Source organism: Elephas maximus, chromosome 6 (assembly GCF_024166365.1).
Source record: "Elephas maximus indicus isolate mEleMax1 chromosome 6, mEleMax1 primary haplotype, whole genome shotgun sequence".
In the NCBI taxonomy this organism is placed as follows: Eukaryota; Metazoa; Chordata; class Mammalia; order Proboscidea; family Elephantidae; genus Elephas; species Elephas maximus.
Window position 1 is genome coordinate 44789203 of NC_064824.1, and position 21418 is coordinate 44810620.

Below are 21418 nucleotides of genomic sequence, written 5' to 3' on the forward strand. Positions count from 1 at the left end.
TAACATCATCAGTTTATAAAGAGAGGACATTTTACACTTACAGGTAGAGAAGCCATAATTGTATAATAAAAGACGGACTTTAGCTGGAGTAAATTTAGCTTTAGGAGAAGTGTAGGGTTTTGGAAAACACTCACAGTGCAATTAAAATATCAATTTTTTATGTAAATAACACATGCCTTCTACATTTGTTTGCCAGCCGCCCTCCCTAGCGAGGTATTTCCATAAGCGTGCGGTGCTAATTTTTTTTTTTTAACAGCAACATGTAAAGAAATTGGCATAGCAGAGCTTATGAAAACCTTGTGGGGGGAGGATGTGATTGGCACACAAACATAGAAGGCGTGCGTTGTTTGCATGAAAATACAGTACTTATTTGAAGTAGCAAAACAAAGCTATGTTTTTTTTCCCCCTTAAAATGTTCTCCATGATAAATGAATTAAAAACTTGAACTTTAGGATCTTAGTGATCTGTCTTTATTTTTTTTAAATATCTTTTACACGTATGGCACAGTGGTTAGGAGCTCAGCTGCTATCCCAAAGGTTGGCGGTTGGAATCTACCAGCTTCCTTGGAAAGCCTATGGGGCAGTTTTGTTCTGTATGGCAGGGTCACCATGAGTCAGAATCGACTCGACGACAGTGGGTTTTGTTTTATTTTTGGTTTTTTTGTTAACATATATAGTTGCAGATAATTGTCCAGCTTCTAGTCTAGGGTAGAGATCACAGTCACCTAGGGGGGAAGGACCTCTTCAAAAATATCAACACCAAGGCTGTTCTCTAGATCTTCTAAAACTCAAATAGATTGTGGTCGACGCAGCTTGTCTTATCAGTATTTCTTAAGCATTTATATATGAATGTTGTATTCATACAACATTCATATATGAATATCAGGCACCAACCAAAGCTAGCTACCATAGTTACAGTACTAAGAAATATTAAATTGTTAGGGACAGGTATAAATACAGGATTGCAAGACAGAAGAATTCATGAATAAATACATTTTTTTAAAGTTTATCTGTCCTTAGCTAATTCTTTTTTAATGTTTTATAACATGTTTTTAAAATACAGAGAAAAAGAAAACCCTCAAAAAAAAAATTTTTTTAAAGGATACATTTCATACAGTCCAGGTGAAAAGTATATACAGTTTTCTTCTCTATTCCATCATTCTCCCCACAAACAGCCACTGTTCAGTTTGCTACAATTCCTTCCAGGAGGAAAAAAAAAATTCTAAGACAGCGTATATATATACATAACTCTGTCGGTATATTTTTTTTAAAGTGTACCCTTAAAGGATCTTACTACTCATACTGCTTTGTTCCCTGTTTTTTTCACTCAACAGTATTTTTGGAGATCTCTCCGTGTCAGCACCTATAGGTCTACCTCATGGTTTTTAAGAGCGGCATAGTACCAAATTTGCTGAAGCAGTCCTACTATGGATGTTTTGATTGTTTCCAGTGGTTTGGCTGTTGCATTACTTGAAATGGAATAAATACCTACATGACCCCATAGTTTGATAGTCATAATTTAGTTACCTGGTATTAGAACACATTTCATTTTCTTGAATTCTTTTTACAAAATCATAAAATGTTCGTAAAGTTAATGAATGAGTACTGTTTACTTTCAACATCTTTTTCAGGTTGGTACCCGGAGGTATATGGCTCCAGAGGTATTAGAGGGTGCTATAAACTTCCAAAGGGATGCATTTTTGAGGATAGATATGTACGCCATGGGATTAGTCCTGTGGGAACTGGCTTCTCGCTGTACTGCCGCAGATGGTAAGGGAAAAATATTTTTAAAAAGATACATATGCCCAGAACACATGTTTGAAAGGGGTGATTATGCTCAAAATAAAGGTAATATTTTGTAGTTTTTTTTTTTTTTTTTTTAAATAGACCGTAGGATGCTATAGCTTAGAGAATGCAGGAGGCAAGGGACCATAGGGTGGGGCAGGAGAGGAAAGGTGCCCATCCTGCACCATTGCCAGATGTTTTGCTGGGCACGTCGCATACCTTTAGCTTATTTCCTAAAACAGCTTGACGAGTAGTGATTATCTCAGTTTTACAGATGAGGAAATTGAACACTCTGACAGATTAACGAAGTATTTTGCCTAAAATAGCCTTAAGCTAGTAAATGGTGAAACCTAGATTTAAAGCTCGGATTCATATGTAGGAAGAGGGCTGTTCTCTGGTTAGGTCACATGAGTCCTCAGGTTCTAAAGTCAACTCTTGGCATGAGAGGAGATGGATGCATATTGAGTCGGAGGCTTTGACTGCCTCCCAGGGCACTCAGGCTATGAGTCGGTTCAGCACTCGGGATGCCAGCATATGCCCAACGAATCAGACTGAACTTGGTCTCTCCTCCATGACAGACCTAGAAGCACGTGTTTATTTGGATATTGCACAGGTTAAATTCTGCCTCCTTAAAGCTGTGAAGCTCTGGTCTGATGCTGACATTAACGTGCACATTAGTCACATTCCCTAGCACAGAACCTCAGATCCTAAAGGGCTCCTGCTCTCTGTTCTTATTACTCAAGTTCCCATTCAAATCATCTTAAGTATTTGCCTTTTTAGGGGCTGGGGAGAGGTGAACTTGCATACTATATTCCTGGTGTGAGAACTAAATAGTGTGGCTAGGTGCTCTGTCCTTAGTGCTCCAAATATATTGCAGCACTTCTTTGGATGTGAGAATGTAAGGCAAACTTCCTGACTACTAAATTCCCAAACAAATGTAAATTAACTTGATCTGTTTTTTTTTATTTCAATTTATAATTGCCTAAAAACTTCCTGCGGATTGTCAAAGACCATAGAAGATACCGTGTTGAATATTTAAAAAGCTGTAACCAGCTTAACCTATGTTAATAAAAATACTTCATTTGCTCTGCTCTCAGTGTAGGACAGACCACTTCTGGAATATGAAATTTGATCAGGGGTAGGTACTGTGCTTTTAAAGGGAACTTAGTAAGAGTGCTCAGGAATGGGCAGCTATTCATTCTTCCAGGATTGGGGGCCTGGTGTGGGAGCAGATCCAGAACCTAAGAAAGGTTGAAGCAATTTGGGGATAATTTTAGCTTGAAGTCTATAGGAAGAAGAGTAAGCTGTTCAATGTATTTTAGCTCAGAGTGGAAGAGGAAGTACATTTTTTGTGTGCATGCATTTATGGAAGCAGAAGTAGGTCAGGTGGCAGATGTTCTAAGAAAATGTATTTCTTAGGAACTTTATTCATATGAACTCTCCAAAGCAAACCCTCCACTGGATTAGGTGTTATGGGGTGTAGATAAAGCCTTGTCCTTAAGTAATTTACACTTAAGTTGATTAAATTCATCCTGGACAGTTACCTCTAGAGGAAGGTAGATGTGAACGGTCTAGCTCAGCGTCCGGTACATAGTAGGTATTCACTACATGTTTTTGGATGAATGTAGTTCCTGAGGAATGTAAGAGAATGTTGTAGGAGTTTAGGGGAGGGAGAAATTACCTTTGGTTGTGGGGAAGTGGGGTAATCAGGGGAACTTTTTATGGAAAAGGAAAAGGGAAGGTGCACGTTGACATTTCTTAAATGCCTTGTACGTGCCGTGAGATACTAAGTTGAAGAGTCACGCCATTCTAAGTCAGGAATTGGGGCAGAAGGGACTGTGAACAACGTTGGTGAAGTAGGTGTTATAAAATTTGTTGCTGGCTAGTGGTTGATGGTTAACTTCAGTGATTGTCTAACTTTAATGCGTGCGCTGAACTCCTCTGGAATCTCTTAGAATGCAGATCGTGATTCAGCGGGTCTTGGGGTGGGGCCTGAGGTTCTGCATTTCTTGTAAGCTCCCAGCTGATGCCAGTGCTGCTGGACTGTGGGCCACATTTTGAGTAGCAAGGATTGAACAGACACCTTAAAATGTCAGTACTCGAAGTCACTGGACGTGCCCAAGCAGAAACCGACTGCCCAGCCTTCAAGGACTCCTAACATCTGGAGAGGGTTTTGTTAGTGGGCTCTTCATGATTCATTGTTTATAATTTATATTCTGTCCAGGAGGAGTTAGTTGGTTTTAAGGGCTTGAACAGGGCTTATGTCTATGTGCACACATACCTGTTAATTAAAATCGCTCAGTAGTGATCTGTTTCTGTCAGTAGGAGACAGTACAGTGATTAAAAGCACAGACTTTAAAATCATTAAGAGATGGATTCAGATGTCAGCTCTACTACTTAATAGCTATGTGTCCTTGTGCAAATTCTGTAACCTTCCTGAGCTGCTTTCTTATCTGTAAAATAATGGTAATGCCACTTTGACATCTGTGAAGATAAAATGGAATTAAATAATATATACCACGTTCCTGGTCAGGATAAATGCTCATCAAATATTAGCTATTATTAACCCCTAAATGTATTTTCATATATATCTGAGTAGGCCTAAGAAAAAATAGAATTATTTGTGTTGTTGAATAAATCCTGTTTGTCTGTGAAGGCACATTCTGACTTGTGGGGAACCCTGGTTACAGAGAATATGTAATTTAAAAAAAAAAAAAAATGCACTTCTGGTAGCTCTTGTGAGGGCAGAAAGGAGGTGTGACCTTGAGGTGTGTAACTCCTCATGTGGAGCGTGAGGTGTAGCATGGAATAAAGATGGTTGTAACAGATTGAACCCAAAGTCTTCAGAGAGGAGACACTGCTGATAACATTTTGACATGAATTGCAAGGAGGAATGGGTACCTTAATCCTTTATTACTTCCTTGATGTGCAAATATTGTCGCCTGTGTCCCACATACAGATGTTGATGGGCATTACAGTGCAGTAGGTAAGAAAGCTCCTTACACAGTCCTCAATGGGGTTATGTGCCAAATCAGAGACCTTTTATCTTCTCTCAATTAGAGTTTGAGTTACCCTGTGGTACAGTAAAAGTTGAGAGTCCATTTCTTTCCTGTCATAATAACATGTAACAGTTGAAAAAAAAGGTGATAAAGATTCTGTTTTAGAAGGTTTGTACAAGTTTGGAAATAAGGGAAATTTGAATTCAAGTGATTTTTTCCCTCTTTTACATTTCAGGGCCTGTAGATGAGTATATGCTGCCATTTGAGGAGGAGATTGGCCAGCACCCATCCCTTGAAGACATGCAGGATGTCGTCGTGCATAAAAAAAAGAGACCTGTTTTAAGAGATTATTGGCAGAAACATGCTGTAAGTTATACAGTTAGCTTTTCATTTGAAATTCCAATAAAACACCCTTGAGAGAAATGACTTATCTCTGCATATTTCTCTCCTGGGAAGACTTTCTGGGGAGGTGGTCTTCACAAAGGACATTTTGTACTAGAATCCTAGAAAGAATGGAATTGGGAGTGTCAGTATGCTCACGGGGAAGGGTGTGAAGCCATGGAGCCTTAGGAGGCTCTTCATCTCTCTGTTTCTGTGCCTATTAGCATGCCTTCTACTTGGAGAGCTTCCCAGGAGAAGGACTAGTGACCCAGAGCCCGCGGCTAGTGGGGTAACCTGCTATTATGATGACATTTTAAAAAGCTTATTATACCTTAAGCACCCAGTATTCTCTCCATAGGCATTTGCTTGAGCCTTTTGATTTGGGATTGGGGGAATTTCAAGTTCTTAAAAATGCTTTAATGCTAGAAACTAGGCAAAGGATGAAATGATATCGCACTGATCATTTGGTCTAGACAGAACTAGAAACATGGGTAAACAGGTAGAGAATTCTCGAGAATGGCTGTCTGACCATCTTTTTTATTTAAATGCAAACTAGAAATGCTGATATGAACTAAGAAAATAATAAAGGGTGGTCGATGACCCTTTAGCTGTAGTTTTGAGTCCAGTTCAAGGGTTAGCTTTGAAATGACTTGGTTTGTGAACAACAGCAACATTTTTGGAATTAGAAAATACATATTCCTGCCGTGATGGTCTCCAGTACTAACCTCCCCTGCAAAAAAAAAAAAAAAAAAAAAAGAATTTTCTTTTTTTTTTTTTTTTTCAGAATGCTTTTCTTCATGGTCCTGCACATAGTTGGTGTTTAATGAAAATGAATGTTGGCAAATAATATCAAACATGGTTGGTTCTCAAACTTTGTTTGATGCAAAAAAATAGCAATTCTGTTTCCTGGTTTGAAAAAAAAAAAACCATTGCCATTCCTTGAGTTGATTCTGACTCAGCCACCCTGTAAGACAGAGTAGAACTGCCCCATAGCATTTCCAAGGATCAGCTGGTAGATTTGAGCTCCTGACGTTTTTGTTAGCAGTCTGAACTCTTAACCGCTATGCCACCAGAGCTCCATATCTCCTGATAGAAAACAAAACTTGCTCTGGTGTTTGACTATGTTTGTTTTTCTTTTTAGGGAATGGCAATGCTCTGTGAGACAATAGAAGAATGTTGGGATCATGATGCAGAAGCCAGGTTATCAGCTGGATGTGTAGGAGAAAGAATTACTCAGATGCAGAGACTAACAAATATCATTACCACAGAGGACATTGTAACAGTGGTCACGATGGTCACAAATGTTGACTTTCCTCCCAAAGAATCAAGTCTATGATGGTTGCACCATCAGCACACACTGAGAAACAAGACTCTGAACCAGAGCTGCTAAGCTAACAGAACTGCTTACAGTTTATTTTCTGTGTGAAATGAGTAGGATGTCTCTTGGAAACGTCAGAAGACCCTCATTTAAAAATGTGGCTCTGGGAGACTTACTGCATTGCCTACAGCACAGATGTGAAGGACGTGAGACTAAGAGAAAAGTTGCAAACTCTATAAAGAAACTTTTGAAAGTGTACATGAAGAATGTGGCCCTCTCCAAATCGTCACGGTCTTTTGGACCTGGCTAACTGTGTGTGTGAAAACTGACATCAGATTTCTTAATGTCTGTAAGAAGACACTAATTCCTTAAATGAACTGCTATTTTTTTTTAAATCAAAAACTTTTCATTTCAGATTTTAAAAAGGGTAACTTGTTTTTATTGCATTTGCTGTTGTGTTTCTCTGAATGACTATTGTGATGCCAATATGACACAGCTTGTGAATGTTCAGTGTGCTGCTGTCCGTGTACATAACCAAGTCATCAACGTGGGTACAGTAAGAGGCTTCCAAGCGTTACTTTAACCTCCCTCAACAAGGTATACCTCAGTTCCACGGTTGCTAAATTATCAAATTGAAAACACTAACAAAATCTGAATAATAAATTCATCCATGTTTTGTAACAAGGTATTACAAATTCACTGTGTTATTTAAGAAAAAAAAGTAAGCTATGCTTAGTGCCAACGGTAAGTGGCCATTCGTAAAGCAGTGTTTTAGATTTTGTGCTAGCTTGTAATTTAAGAAAAAAGTGCTGTTTTTTGAAATGAAAAAAAGAAGTGTCATTTTTCCCTTCCCACGTTTTAAAGCTTCATCTTATATCTGTTCCCAAAATATTGCATACTTACCTAAGTATATATATATATATATATTTTTTAGGTGTGCTGTGTTTGGGGAATATTTGGAAATTTAAAGCATGATTTAAATTTTTTTAAGTGAGCTGTGACACTGGAAAGCTCTTCATTTTTATTCTTTTAAAATAGATTTTTCCTATTTATATATGTAAAATTGTAGTGTATTTCTTTCACCAAACAGTGTGTGGGACATTCTTTATCACTGTTTTAGGATCACCTCAGGAAGTGTCATTACCCAGAATTCCTCACTCTCTGCTTTGAGACTTATAACTTTATCACTATATTTCTGCTTGGTGCCATCTTGTCAGAGTAATATTTGATGTCTGTGATATGTAAAGAATTATCCTAGGATGGACATTTTGAATTTAAGCACAGATTTCAGATGTTACTGCTTTAAAACAAATCAGGGATAACAGTTAAACTTATGCAATGACATTTAGAGGTAACCAATGTTGATATAGACAACGTAGCCTAGCTTCCTCCCCAGAATTGCTTTGACAAGTAACTCTGATATTAATTTAGGATAGTTCATGCCTTATCCTTGCTAAGAAAATGGAATTGATGGTAGATAGGTGCCAAAGTGCTTTTCAAACCAATATTACATTAGAGTATAATTGGATTCTTCCTCAAATTTATATATAAAAAAAAAAAGGCCAAAGTAAATCATTAATTTCCTGAATTTTGAGATTACTGACCAACAAATAGCCAGTATTATGCTATGTACCTTTGTCAGGTCATTTCTAAATCCATACATTAATTTTATAATTTTTTACATGTCACTATCAGGAGCCTCACTGTGAATGTTATCTTCAAATGGTTATTTAACCACACAATACACACTACATTTTACATATTATATGCACTTAATCTCTGGGAATAATAAATTATATTATTTATAAGACGACATAGGTCAACAGACTCTAAGCAGGGAGGGAAAGAAGGGTAATAGCATTGCTGTCTGTGTGCCACACACCATACAGAACTGCTTGTGCTCTTGGTCACATAATGTACCCAAGGTGTCATTGTATTCCTAGGAATACCCATTTCAATGTTGAGTTCTCTTTATTTCAAAAAGTACTTGGCCTCTCAATTTCTTGATTTGGTTTTGCTTCCATTTTGAAACAAATCAAGAAGGGAACATATTGAGAAATGTGTGTACAGGAAAATTGTTCATCTCCTGAAGACTAATTTCTATCTGTTGTAAACATTTAACCCTCTTTTTTAGTTCAAAAAAATTCAAAACAAAGGGATATTATGAATATGTTTGGCTTATGTGAGCACTAGAGATAAATTTTATAAACCGGTTATTCACAATATAAAATGTTTTCTCTTGGCGTTAGAAAAAGTTTTTTAGAAATCCTGGGTATTATACTTAACTCTAGCGATCCAATTTTAAAACTTGTATCCTTTTGAGAACTATGTTAATAGACAAATACTTTTTCTAAGCAGTAATATACGAATGTTCCAGTGACTACCTGTCTGATACCTAGTCTTGTTAAAACTTTCTTTTGCAGGGCATTTTAGTGTTTGGTTTACAGTCAGCGCAGATTGGGCAAGTTAAAAGTTTGAGCTAGGATACTGGAAAACGGAAAGATCAAAGAAAGAAAAACCGTGACTTCTTTGTTTTGGGGTAAACTGAGACCCCAGTAACTTTTTCCTCATGTGTATGGTGCTCCTCCTGACTAGTCTTGTATTTTGCCTTTCTGATAGCCATCAGAACTGCTGCTCTAACTTACACTCTTTACCTTGCTCAGATCTCCGTGTGAGGATTGCTTTATGATCAACTGCCATAGGACTGATGGATTAACCAGTGTTTGGCTTTATTCGAAGTCTTTGCCCTGCCACAGCTCTTGTATGTATTTTAGATGCTAGGAAGTTTTTAGCATGTGATGTGTGATTCTTGTTTGGATGTTTATAACAAGTACCTTATGAATTCCAGAACAGAGACTGTGCCTCAAAGTTGTTGGTCCCGTGAACTTGCACTGTCTTTCATGGTGACATTTTGAAAATACAATCAGGAACAAAAAAAAAAAAAAACCCGCCACCTTGGAATTTAAAAATAGAATCATGTCATGAAATTATAGAAGAAATCGCTCCCTCTTTCCTCACCCCTAAGTAACATCTACATTTAAGTAAAATGCAGGTGGTAGGGAAAGAAACCCTGGCCAGATGGCAGTTAGTGGGTTAAACTGATTATTTAAAAAAAAAAAAAAAAAGCTTTGCCACAGGTATTTTCCAGCTTCTCTTTTTTACCTTTTTTAAGAATTACTTTTTAGGAACATTTGGTATAATGTGCATAAAATTATTTACCGATTTATGGGCAAAATGATACAAGTAGCATATTTGATTGAACATCATTTACCTCAGATATTCAACCAGCAGTACGTTTTTTATGCAGTCTCAACCCATATCCTATTTGTTACCTCTCAAGATATTGGTAAGCGATTAATTTAGCTTTACTCTGTATTTCTTGTCAGTGTTTTGGGCACAGGTTGTTGTACTACTGTCAAATCGTACTTGCTGTTTTTTCTGCAAGTATTTAATGAAAAGCTTAAAAAAAAAAAAAAAAGGACCCATAAAACCCCACCTTGGATAAGTGATTGTTAAATATTGTACAAATAAAATGTTATGCTATCCCCATTCCACCCCCAAGTTAAATAAAAAAGTGAATACGGTATGATTCGCATATGCAGTTTTTCTTTAAAGAGGGGAGTAGTAGCTTTGTAATTTGTAGTTAGGCTTAAACATGTTGAGATTTGTAAGAATGGGGATAGTGGTGAAAAAAGGGAGATTGTTAAGTTGTGGCACTTCTCTCCATTATAGTCTAAACAGATTGTATTCCCGCTGAAGTGTACGTTGGTCCTGCCAGCTACAGGAAGCCAAAGGCTAGCTGGGATTAGTTACCTTGTCTTTTCACATGGAAATAGAAAATTTGGCTTTGGAAATACCATCATCAAAGATAAAGTACACTTCCTAAATACCTATCTAGTTTATTGACTGAATGGGTAAGATTTATATTCTGGTACCTTGACATAGGGCATTTAGTGCATCAGGGAAGCTAACTTTCATTTAAATATTTTATGTTGTAAAGGCTTTATTCTGTGGCTTTCAAAGAAAATGGGAGTGGAAAAGCTGGCAGTTCACACAAATTCTCAGTTTCCTTAGGGTGAGGGTGAAGCATGGGGCAGCACTTATGTTAGTTGGAGAGAACCTGTGTTGCCTTCTAAACCAAATCAATAGCCACCATGGTGGAACCTGCATGGAATCACTACAAAAAAGTCTGAATTGTTTTCTACCACGGGTTTTACGAAACGCTGATGCTTCAGGAAGTTAACAGATGTTGTTATGGTACAGTAAGTTTGGACCAAACAGGTTTTAATCCCTCAGAGCCTTTCACAGGCATTTGCATGTAAATCTGGGAGCCCCCCTCCCACATTTTAAAATATAAGATCCTGTTTTTGGTGGGCCATCTGAAGGGAACACTTGAGTAAAAGCACTGAAGCCTCTGGCACTATTCCTCACCTGCTTTCATTGGTTTTTGTTTTGCTGTTAAAAGCCTACATTCCTTTTGATGAATGAATGAGTTTAAGCTTGTAAGTTTAAGTTATTCATACAAGTTTTCACTAGGGCTTTTCAGTTTTGGTTTTTATTCATGGTTTAAGCAGTTTAAGAGATAAAGTCAGTTAAAATTTTGTATATAACATTTTAGCTTCTTTGTACTGGAGAGTATGTAAAGGGGAAGATCAACATCCCTTCTTCCCACCCAAATGTCTTCAGGATGTAGGCATGTATTTCTCACTTGTATGGCTTTTACTAAACCTATTTTTTTTCTAATTTGCTTTGTAACTGTTTCATGTTTACTTCAATCACTGAAAATTAAAACCCACCTTAGTTTTTTAATCTTTGTACTTGGCTGTTGATGTATCTTCTGTAGCTTACCCACTGAGGCAGAAGGCGGCTAGTAGCATCTTAAGCTAAAAAAATTTGCATCCCCGTAATCAGTTCATCATCATGTTACCCTTTAAAGCAGATAGTACTACCCTGAAAACAGTCCAGAATTTTTTTAAAAGGGATAACTATAGCTCAAAATGTGAAATCCTTGCTGAATATTAATGAGACATTGCTGGAAAGTAAATGGTAGTGATGTCCAGACTTAGAGAAGGCTTCACTTTTTCGCAGGGGAGGAAAGGCTACATGCACGAAAGAATAGGTTGTAACTACTTCAGAACTACTTTTCTGCAAAGAAATCTTGTATTCCATTCTGTATCTGAGACTTCTTAAAAGCCAGATAAACAGTTTATTAGGGCACACTTTAAAAAATACTCTGTAAGGAACCCACTGTCTTGCAGTGGCATCTGGTGTCAGGCAAACCAGGGTCTGTCATTCCCTACCTGTGTGGTTGTGGATACTGCCACTGCTGTTACTTTCTCGTCTGTAAATGACAGTACCTAGATCTCCTAGGGCCTTTGACAGATAAGCTACATGCGGGTAGGGACTCTGCCTTTTGTAAACCTTGCGCCACATACACAATAGGCAATCAAATGTTTTTAAATAGATGAAGTCACTAACATTTACTGAATGCTTATTAAATTTCTAAGGTCCCTGGGTGGCACAAAAGGTTTGCACTTGACTGCTAACCTAAAGGTTAGTGGCTCCAGGCCACCTAGCGCAGTCACGGAGGAAAGTCCTGGTGACCTGCTTGGGTAAAGATTACAGCCCAGGAGGCCCCGGGAGCAGTGTCTGTCCCGGAACACGTACGGTTAACCTGAGTCACAGCCGACTCTGTGGCAGTGGGTTTTTTAAACCAAATTTCATTTTAAACATGCCAGTTTTAGTTCATGAATCTTTGAATTGATAAGGTAGTGCTTTCACTGACATTTCCACATTCCTTAGGGGTTTATTTTTTATTCAAATAGATTTAGCTAACAATACGAACACTTCTATTATTTGCGGTAGTGGTTTTCCAGGAATTTCCTAAAGTGCTTGTTAAAAAAAGAAATTCTGATTCCTTAGGCCTAAGGGGTAGGGCCAAGAATCTGCATTAAAAAAAAATCCTACAAGGGATTCTGATGCAGATGGTGTGAGGACCACATTCTGAGAAGTCTAGAAGAAAATATTCAAACTCCTCGGTCATTCTCTTATCTGTGAACCGTCCTCTGGCCAAATTGGTCAGTCGCCTTAACCAGAAGACCCAGGTCTCGGACAGAATCTAAAATTCCTGTGTATACAAAAAAAAATGGAGCACCTCCTACTGGGCGAAAACATTAATCAGTTTCTTTCTTGCTTTGGCTGCTAGGTTAAAACGAACTCTTCAAATGTACCACATAAATACTTCAGAGTTGTTAAATAAACATATGGTCCAATCCCTAATTTTTATTCTTTTGAACTGCTACTTACAACATAGTCTAAATTAACAAATCAGAACAGTGCTTATATTCAAAAGCAGACACAGCCAGGATGCTACACGTGCCAACAGTCTCCCGTAAGTACAAAAATACACGTTTATAAATACAAGATAATGTATTAACATATCTTTTCAAGTGACAACAGCTCTTCGTTCTTTAGAGAAGTATGCCTGGGCCTCCAACACTGAAATCACTGGCTAACGTTCATAACCAGCTTAGTGAGGATGTTGCCCACTGCCTAACATCTGTAGGGCAGTTGGGGTATTTCTGTAGAGCATTCATAATTTGAGTATTATCCAAAAGTAGTTTCATCAGCTGATACTCTTTCTGTGCATTTAGTGAAGTTCTTTCCATGGGCTTTATTAATTCTAGCTGTTGTAAGTGTTCAAAAGCCTGAAAGATGAAAGAAACAATTTAGGCTCAACAGGAGAAGAAAGTAACAAAGTTAACTCAGGGAAGAGTGAGTGAGGGTTTTGGTCAGTTGTGGAATAGAGTGCCAGTAAATGAAGCTTTTACTAAGAAATCACTAGGGTTCACTTTCATAAAACTGTATGTGCCAGGTAAAACAGTGTAAACTCAAAGTTATCTGTCCCTGTGCTGCTGAATATAATCAGAACAAACATTATGCACGATATGGCTTTTGTTCCTAATCTCATTTTATACTGTATTTCCTCCTAGTACTTCAGTTAATGAAGGATTTCCAGTTCTCTAAAAAACCTGACCATCTAATAAGACCTGGGTTACTCATTTGCATTTCCATTTTGTCTACCTTTATAAGGCTTTGTAGCGGTTAATAGTTTCAGCAAAGAGGAAAGCAGGAAACACACCTAGGCACACACAAGGCCTATTCAGCTGATAATGAAATTATTCAGCAGGCAGGAACGGGATAGGCTGACTGCGGCAAGGAGCCTGGCTCAGACTGCTACAACCTGTCAAGAAGTCCCCTTCTTCTGTCTTCTTCACTTTAATAGGGCTCTTTCCTGTCTGCTTCCTCTTACCCCTCAGATTACTGTAGTGTATTCTTTCTAACCATGATCACTGTTCTAGGTATGTTATTTAGCTATGAAAAAAAAAAATGATACACTAACCATTAAATATTAATACACGGAAATAGATTCCTGAAGCTTTCTATCCTTACAGCCTCATTGTAAAAAATACCACTGGAATACATTATGCATCAAAAAATTCTTCTGATGAAAACAAATAATGCAGACACCCTTCATCTGTGAAAAATGAGAAAAAACTGGAGGCTTCAGATGTTGGGTTGAATAAAACTGAGATTTAAAGTATTTCTGGACAGCAAAATGCTTTCTAATTTAAAATGTAGAAATTAGGAACGGCAAACTATTCATAAAAATTTAAATGCTTAGGTAACCCTTTCCACTGTTCAAACTCCGGTGAACTGACTCTCAGATGGATACAGACATTAGGGGAAAAATCTCTCCAGTGTGCTACTTTTCCTTTTGCTCGGAAGAAATGGCAATACAATCCTGTATACTCTTTTTCTTGCTACAACAAATAAAATTTTGACTACTAAAACTCAAACCAAACTCTCTGCTGTCGAGTTGATTCTGACTCATAGTGACCCTACAGACAGAGCAGAGCTGACCCCATAGGGTTTCCAAGGAGCACCTGGTGGATTTGAACTGCCAATCTTTTGGATAGCAGCCGTAGCTCTTAACCACTACGCCACCAGGGTTTCCATTTTGACAACTAAGGCTGCCAAAAGACAAAGGGGTCTATTTCTTTAAAAAAAAAAAAAAAAAAATGCTGCCCAATAAGGTAACCAGGTAACCACTGGCCACACACAGCTATTAAGTACTTGAAATGTGATTAGTGTGACTGAGGTACTCATTTGAAATTTTTTTTTATTTAAAATCTGATACTTGATAGGAAGTTTTTACATTTGGAACAATATAGGAATGTAAATTATTTTCAACAATAAATTTTATGGAATCTAAATAAAGATCAAGTATTTCCAATGAACATTCAGTGAATTAAGATGTGCTGTAAGAATAAAACACACACCAAATTTCAGACTTAATACAAAAGAAAAAACTGCAAAATACTTCATTAATTTTCTATTGATTACATAGTAAAACAATGACATAATTGGGTTAAATAAATCATAAAAGCTAATTTTCTTTTTCCCTATTTTGTGGCTATTAAAGTTACATTATGTGGTTCACATATTTCTAGTGACAGTGGTGACCTGGAGTTTTAAAAACTCATGCCTCACTCCCTCCTCCCCGCCCCCACCCTCCCGCCACACCACCACCCCTGAGTAAAGCTTTCTCTGTCTGATCTACCAGCCATTGAGACTTTGTCCTTTAGTTTCTTAATCGCTTGTATCTGCATTTTGGTCGCCAGTACTTGGGCTGGAAAGGTATAGGATTTTATCTTATGTCTGACACACTAGAATCGAACAGTTCTCTTTCAGGATGCAAGTGCTATGAACAGACAGCAGAGGGCAGTATGCTTCCACAGACTGTAAAAACTGGTAGTTTCTTCAAAACCATTCAATTTTTAGGTAATTTGGGAAAAATATCCTATGATAAATGACTAAATTTTAAAAATTGGCAAAAGAGAAACGTCTATGTATAAAACATTAGGTGCCGTTGAGTCGGTTCTGACTCACAGTGACCCTTTGTACAACAGAACAAAAACATTGCCTGGTCCTGTGCCACATATAATTGGCAGAAAAATAAGAGCAAACCCAATCTTACCTTCATGACAACAGGTTTCTCAAAATTATAAATGGAATGAGCTTTCCTTTGAACAAACTTCTGAAACTCTGGGTAGAAAGCAATGACATTAGTACCTTCAAGTAAGTAGAAGGGAAAGTCAGAGAAAAAAAAAAAGAGACTGAAGTTTCTTCTCACCATTATAGACCATTTGAAAATTAAAAGGCTCCTCTTCATAGATATCATTTAAATGTTTCATTGCTATTATAAGACAAATTTCCAAGACTGACAAACCTATAGTAAAAGAAAAACTGAGTTGTAGTTTACTTAGTGATACATAACATTGAAATAAATATGAAACAGTATGATATGGTGAAAGATCGTGGTTTTCAGGGGTGGGGAAGGTCAAGAAGCCCCCAGGTTCAAATGTGTTCAGTGACTGCTATCTATATAATCATAAGCAAGTTACCTAGCCTCCCAGAGCTCAGTTTTCAAACCTACAAAAAAGGGATATTTCTGAACTTGGAAGTTACAGGGATTAGAAGCAGTATTATCAAACATTCACCATATGCCCCATAATAAACAATAACTAGCAATTGTTATCTGACTTTAAATCACATAGGGCTTATGGGTGGGGTTTATTCAGAGACTACTGAAACCGCTGGAAATTATACCCACAACTATGTATGCACTGTTTTCCTGGCCAGAAGGCTTATTAGATTCTCAAAAGTGAGCTCAAAATGATGAAAAGCCAGTGCTCCTCAGCAGCATTTGATGTAATGAGTTACGCCAACAATGCAGTCCTATCTGAACTTCCAATGGGGCAAAGGAAGCAGAGCTCCAAGATTCTTTCACTTTAACTGCCCTGACAGGGATCCCAACAGAGAATCCCTGATGGAGCAGGAGAACAGTGGGATGCAGATCTTAAATTCTCGTAAAAAGACCAGGCTTAATGGTCTGAGACTGGAGGGACCCTGACAGTCATGGTCCCCAGACCCTTTGATAGCTCAAGATTGGAACCATTCCCGAAACCAACTCTACAGACAGGGATTGGCCTGGACTGTAAGACAGACAATGATGCTGGGGAGGAGTGAACTTCATGGCTCATGCAGACACATGAGGCACTGTGGGCAACTCCTGTCTGGTGACAAGATGAGAAGGAAGAGGGGGACAGGAGATGGTTGAATGGACAGGGCAAATACAGGGTGGAGAGGAGAAATGAGCTCTGCCTCATTAAGAGGGGAGCAGCTGGGAGTGCACGGCGGGGTGTGTATGGCGTTTTGTATGAGAGACTGAAATGATTTGTAAACTTTCACCTAAAGCACAATAATCTAAAAAAAAAAAAAAAGATTCACTTTAAATGGCTCCTCTAAAGGGCTAAGTTAGGGCAACATGAAATGGATGAAAGAGCATTCTGTATATAAAGTGCTATAAAAAAAAACCAAACCTGTTGTCACTGAATCCATTCCAAGTTATAACAACCCTCCAGGACAGAGCAGAACCCATTAGCGTTTCCAAGGAGTGGCTGGTGGATTCAAACTGCTGACCTTTTTGGTTAGCAGCCAAACTCTTATAACCACTGTGCCACCAAGGCTCCAGAAAGCACTATACCCAAAATTAATTATAATGGATTTAAAAAATTATTCCATTATCTAAGTTCAAATTTATAAAATACACAATCCAAAAAAAAACAGAGCAGGTGTCTCACCATGTACGATATTTGCTTTAGAGTCCATGCTACACAGCTGACTGGCCTCCATCAGATCTGCTGCAGTCATAAATGGGTGTGATGAGGTTACCCGATTTAAAGCAAGCATCTAAGGAAATGCAGATCAGAAAAATAATTGCTTATCTACTTGAGCATTTTTGAAATATTACGGAGCAAAACTTCTTAATTTGAAGAGTCTGTTCTTAGACAAGTAAATATTAATCCTTGGAAAAAGTATTGTCTCATCTTTAGCTCTATTAAAAGTTATTTTAATTTCTATGCCACATGACTGTGCCTATACAAAGCATTAAAAAGTGCTCATGTACACTCTGTACCCATGCCCACTTGTGTATTTTATTTACAATTCCACCTCAACAACAATTTTAAGAGGGAGTAGGGGAAAGGGAAGAGACTAAAGAGAAGTGAGACTACTACTCAAAGTCCCAGACAGAAACAAAAAAGGCAGATCTATGCTTTGTATAAAATTCTTTTGGGGGTACTTACTAACTTCTGATTCTCTAATGGAGTCCCTGAGTGGTGCAAGGATGAATTTGGCTGCTAACCTAAAGGTTGGTGGCTCAAGTCCACCCAGAGGTGCCTCAGAAGAAAGCCCTGGCAGTCAGCTTGTGAAACCCGGCCACTGAGAACCCTGTGGAGCACAGCTCTACTCTGACACACACGAGGTCTCCGCGCGCCGGGACTGACTCCGATACTCTGAAGTACTCCACCTCCCAGTCTGAAGAGAGAATACGAGATGATCTCACAAAACAGCAGGAAGTGAAACTGAGCAAAGCTATTAAGGGACTGCAATCAAGAAGCAAAATCAGATCAGGGCATCTAACCTATATTTTAAAACTTAAGCTGCTTCTACTAAAAGCAGTACTGACAACAGCAATCAACACTGATATTTCAAGTTTTTGTGGGGTTTACAAGCTTCACGTTGAAGGGGAAGGCTCTTAATATAAAAGCAAAAAAGAAGAGCTGTTTGCAGAGCATCCTCCGCAACACAGGTAGATGGCCTTTGTCTAGTTGTTGCCTCCTTCCTGTATGTCTTCAACGACCTGGGAAATCTGCAAGAGGCTGTCCTGTGGGGTGAGGGGTGGGGAGTGTTGTGCAACAGCAGCAGAATAACTACCTTTAGGGGTTGTGATTAGGAAGAGTAGTTACACAGGGAGTTTTGGAGTGCTGGTAATATTCTAGTTCCTGACTTCGATGGTGGTTATATGGATTAGCTTTGTAATATTTGTTAAGTGTACATTTTCTATGTAATAATCCATAATACAAAAATGCTTATAAATATTGAGGGAATGTGGAAGGGAGGACAGTTATACATACATATTTTGTAACTGTAAACCCCCAAAAACCAAACCCCTTGCAGTCGATTCTCACTCACAGCAACCCTGTAGGAGCAAGCTGGTGGGCTGAAACTGCCGACCTGTTGGTTAGCCGCCATAGCTCTTAACCATTGAACCACCAGGGCTCCTTTATATAAAATACAAAGTTATAAATATACATATACTGACAGTATAGAAGAATTCTCTTACCATGTGTCTTAGTTATCTAGTGCTGCTACAACAGAAATACCACAAGTGGGTAACTTCAAGGAACAGAAATTTATTTCCTCAGTTTAGGCAGCTAGAAGTCTGAACTCAGGGTGCAGGCTCTAAAAGAAGGCTTTCTCGTTGTCCACTCCAGGGGAAGGTCCTTGTCTCTTTTCAGCTTCTATTCCCAGGTTCCTTGGTGATTGTGTGGCATGTATCTTTCCCCCATTTGTGCTTGCTTGCTCATTTGTATCTCAAAGGAGACTGATTTAAGACATACGCTACACTAATACTGCCTCATCAAAAGGGCAACCCATTCCCAAATAGGATCATAACAATAGATGTAATTTTAGGATTTACAACACATTATTTTTTGGGGAAACAACTCAATCAGTAACACCTCAGAAGGCTGTGAAGCTAGCATGACCTTAAAGATATATCTCAGAGTGGCAGGTGGGTGGCATCTCTCTAGATATTTTCGTGTTGTCTCAACAAGGATTGACAGGCAAAAAAAAAAGATTCTAATAAAGTTCAAAAACAAGTGATGAGGCATATTTGACATATAGATATAATCCATGAAGCTGTGTTAATCAGAATTTCAAACATTTCTTAAATTTGTTTCTTCTAGTAGAAGTAATTTTTAATTACAATTGCTACAAGTTCAAAGACAATCTCATGGACTCCATCTTGGCATATGCAACACTGAATGCTAGGAGGAAATCAATGTCTATAATGTTCTCGGGGGAAACTGTGATTCAAATTACATCCCATGTTGTTCAAGAAGAATGTCAACAGATATTTTAAGTATACAAGATCTCAAGAGAAAATGGTTCCCATAAACTCTTCTTAAAAAGTATACCAAAGGATGAGCCTGACCTAACCAAGAGATGACAGAGAAATTATGGCAAAAGGATTGGTAGACCAGATGAGGACAGAACTGCCTGGAGCTTGTGGCCTCAGAATGACTAGCATTTTTTAGAAGTCAGGAACTATGAGCCTGGTTTGCATCCTCTGTGGGGAGGGCAAGTGAATCTGCACATCTACTGTATTTAGACTTCTACATTATCAGCTTCTGGAGCAGTAACACCCTTTACTGTTATCCCCTTGGAAGGTGTGTTGAAATCCCCAACTAACACTCTCCCAAGAAGATACTTAGAATACTTCCATGTTCAGTAACCATCAGCTGTGAGAGGGTCAAGATACTCCCCAATTATAGTCATCCCCTCATAATGGTGCACGGAGTTCCTCCATTTGTTTTTCCATGGGTTACCACGTGGCAAGTTTCAAAGCTCACTTTCTGAGAAGATGCTTGGAGATGTCACATCATTTCTCTGTATACCCAAGTGCCTGATGTGATGAAAGAAGGCCCAATGTTCCAAGATAAACAAGGGAACCCACATCTTTGGAAGCTTGTGTTGGATTAGTCTAGGGCCCAGAGGAAGAGAAGATCATGAAGCAGGCAGTCCAAAACCCTGGTTCACAGATGAAGAGGAAACATATGAAAAATTTTTCAAGAATACCATTTTTTTTTTTTTTTTTACTACCTGTGCTAACAGGGTGGGCCTGGCACCTGGGCGGGGCCGTTGCCTCAGGCTAAGAGGGTGGAGCATTGAGCCAGAGAGTATTCTCAGGTCCTGAAACCTAATGGAATTTGCTGAGTTTCAGACCCCTTTTTCCTTCCAGTTTTTTCCCTTTGGGATGAGAATGTCTATCCTATGCCTGTCTCATGATTTTATTTTAGAAGCAGATAACTTGTTCTCTATGTTTACAGGCCCACAGATGAAGAGGAAATTTGCCCCAGAATGGGCCAAATATACCTAGAGTCTCACTCATACCTGATTTAGACTATGAGATTTGGGACTGTTTGAGTTGTACTATATTTAGATGAGATTTTGAACTTATAGTTAATACTGGAATGGGTTAATGCTTTTGAGGCTGTTGGGATGGGGTGCGTGTATTTTGCATGTGAGAAGGACATGAATTCTGGGGGGCTAGCTTTTTTTAGAGAGCAACAATGCATGTGAAAGCTGGACAATGAATAAGGAAGACAGAAGAAGAATTGACACCTTTGAATTGTGGTGTTAGCAACGAATATTGAATATACCATGGACTGCCAAAAGAACGAACAAATCTGTCTTAGAAGTACGGCCAGAATGCTCCTTAGAGGTAAGGATGGCCAGACTGCGTCTTACATACTTTGGACATATCGTCAGAAGGGATCAGTCCCTGGAGAAGGACATCATGCTTGGCAGGGTACAGGGTCAGCAGAAAAGAGGAAGACCCTCAGTGAGGTGGATTGACACAGTGGCTGCAACAATGAGCTCAAGCATAACAATGATCATTTAAGGATGGCTCAGGACAGGGCAGTGTTTCGTTCTGTTGTGCACAGTAGGGTTGCTATGAATCGGAACCAGCTCAATGGCACCTAACAACAACAACAAAGAGCAACAAAAGGTATGTTGAAGTCCTAACCCCTGGCATCTGCGAACGTGACCTTAACTGGAAAAGCACTTTTGCAGATGTAATCAGTTAAGATGAGATCATACTGGTTTACACTGGGCCCTAAATCCAAAGATTGGTATCCTTAAAAGTAGGCCATATGAAGACCCAAAGACAGTGACAAAGAGAAAAGAAGGCCACATGAAGACAAAGGCAGAAAATGGAGTGATGCAGCTATAAACCAAGAAAC

At 38.6% G+C, this 21418-nt stretch overlaps 2 protein-coding genes across 4 annotated transcripts in view; one reads left to right on the forward strand and one right to left on the reverse strand.

The window, feature by feature from the left end:
* ACVR2A (activin A receptor type 2A) overlaps positions 1 to 6896 on the forward strand; it is an 89953-nt gene extending 83057 nt beyond the window's left edge. Inside the window, exons 9-11 of the mRNA XM_049887153.1 lie at positions 1631 to 1769; positions 5019 to 5149; positions 6306 to 6896. Of these exons, the coding sequence (XP_049743110.1) occupies positions 1631 to 1769; positions 5019 to 5149; positions 6306 to 6500 (465 nt within the window). The 3' untranslated portion in view covers positions 6501 to 6896. The remainder of the gene's footprint in view (positions 1 to 1630; positions 1770 to 5018; positions 5150 to 6305) is intronic.
* A 4100-nt stretch (positions 6897 to 10996) lies between these two features.
* The window catches only part of ORC4 (origin recognition complex subunit 4), a 116658-nt gene continuing 106236 nt past the window's right edge, over positions 10997 to 21418 (reverse strand). For 2 of the 3 annotated variants that reach the window (XM_049887155.1, XM_049887154.1), the window contains exons 11-14: positions 17189 to 17297; positions 15679 to 15774; positions 15523 to 15590; positions 10998 to 13189 (exon numbers count right to left, since the gene is read on the reverse strand). In XM_049887155.1, the coding sequence (XP_049743112.1) occupies positions 13001 to 13189; positions 15523 to 15590; positions 15679 to 15774; positions 17189 to 17297 (462 nt within the window). In that variant the 3' untranslated portion in view covers positions 10998 to 13000. Of the gene's footprint in view, positions 13190 to 15522; positions 15591 to 15678; positions 15775 to 17188; positions 17298 to 21418 lie in introns of all 3 variants that reach the window. The other variant, XM_049887156.1, reaches the window with a different exon arrangement.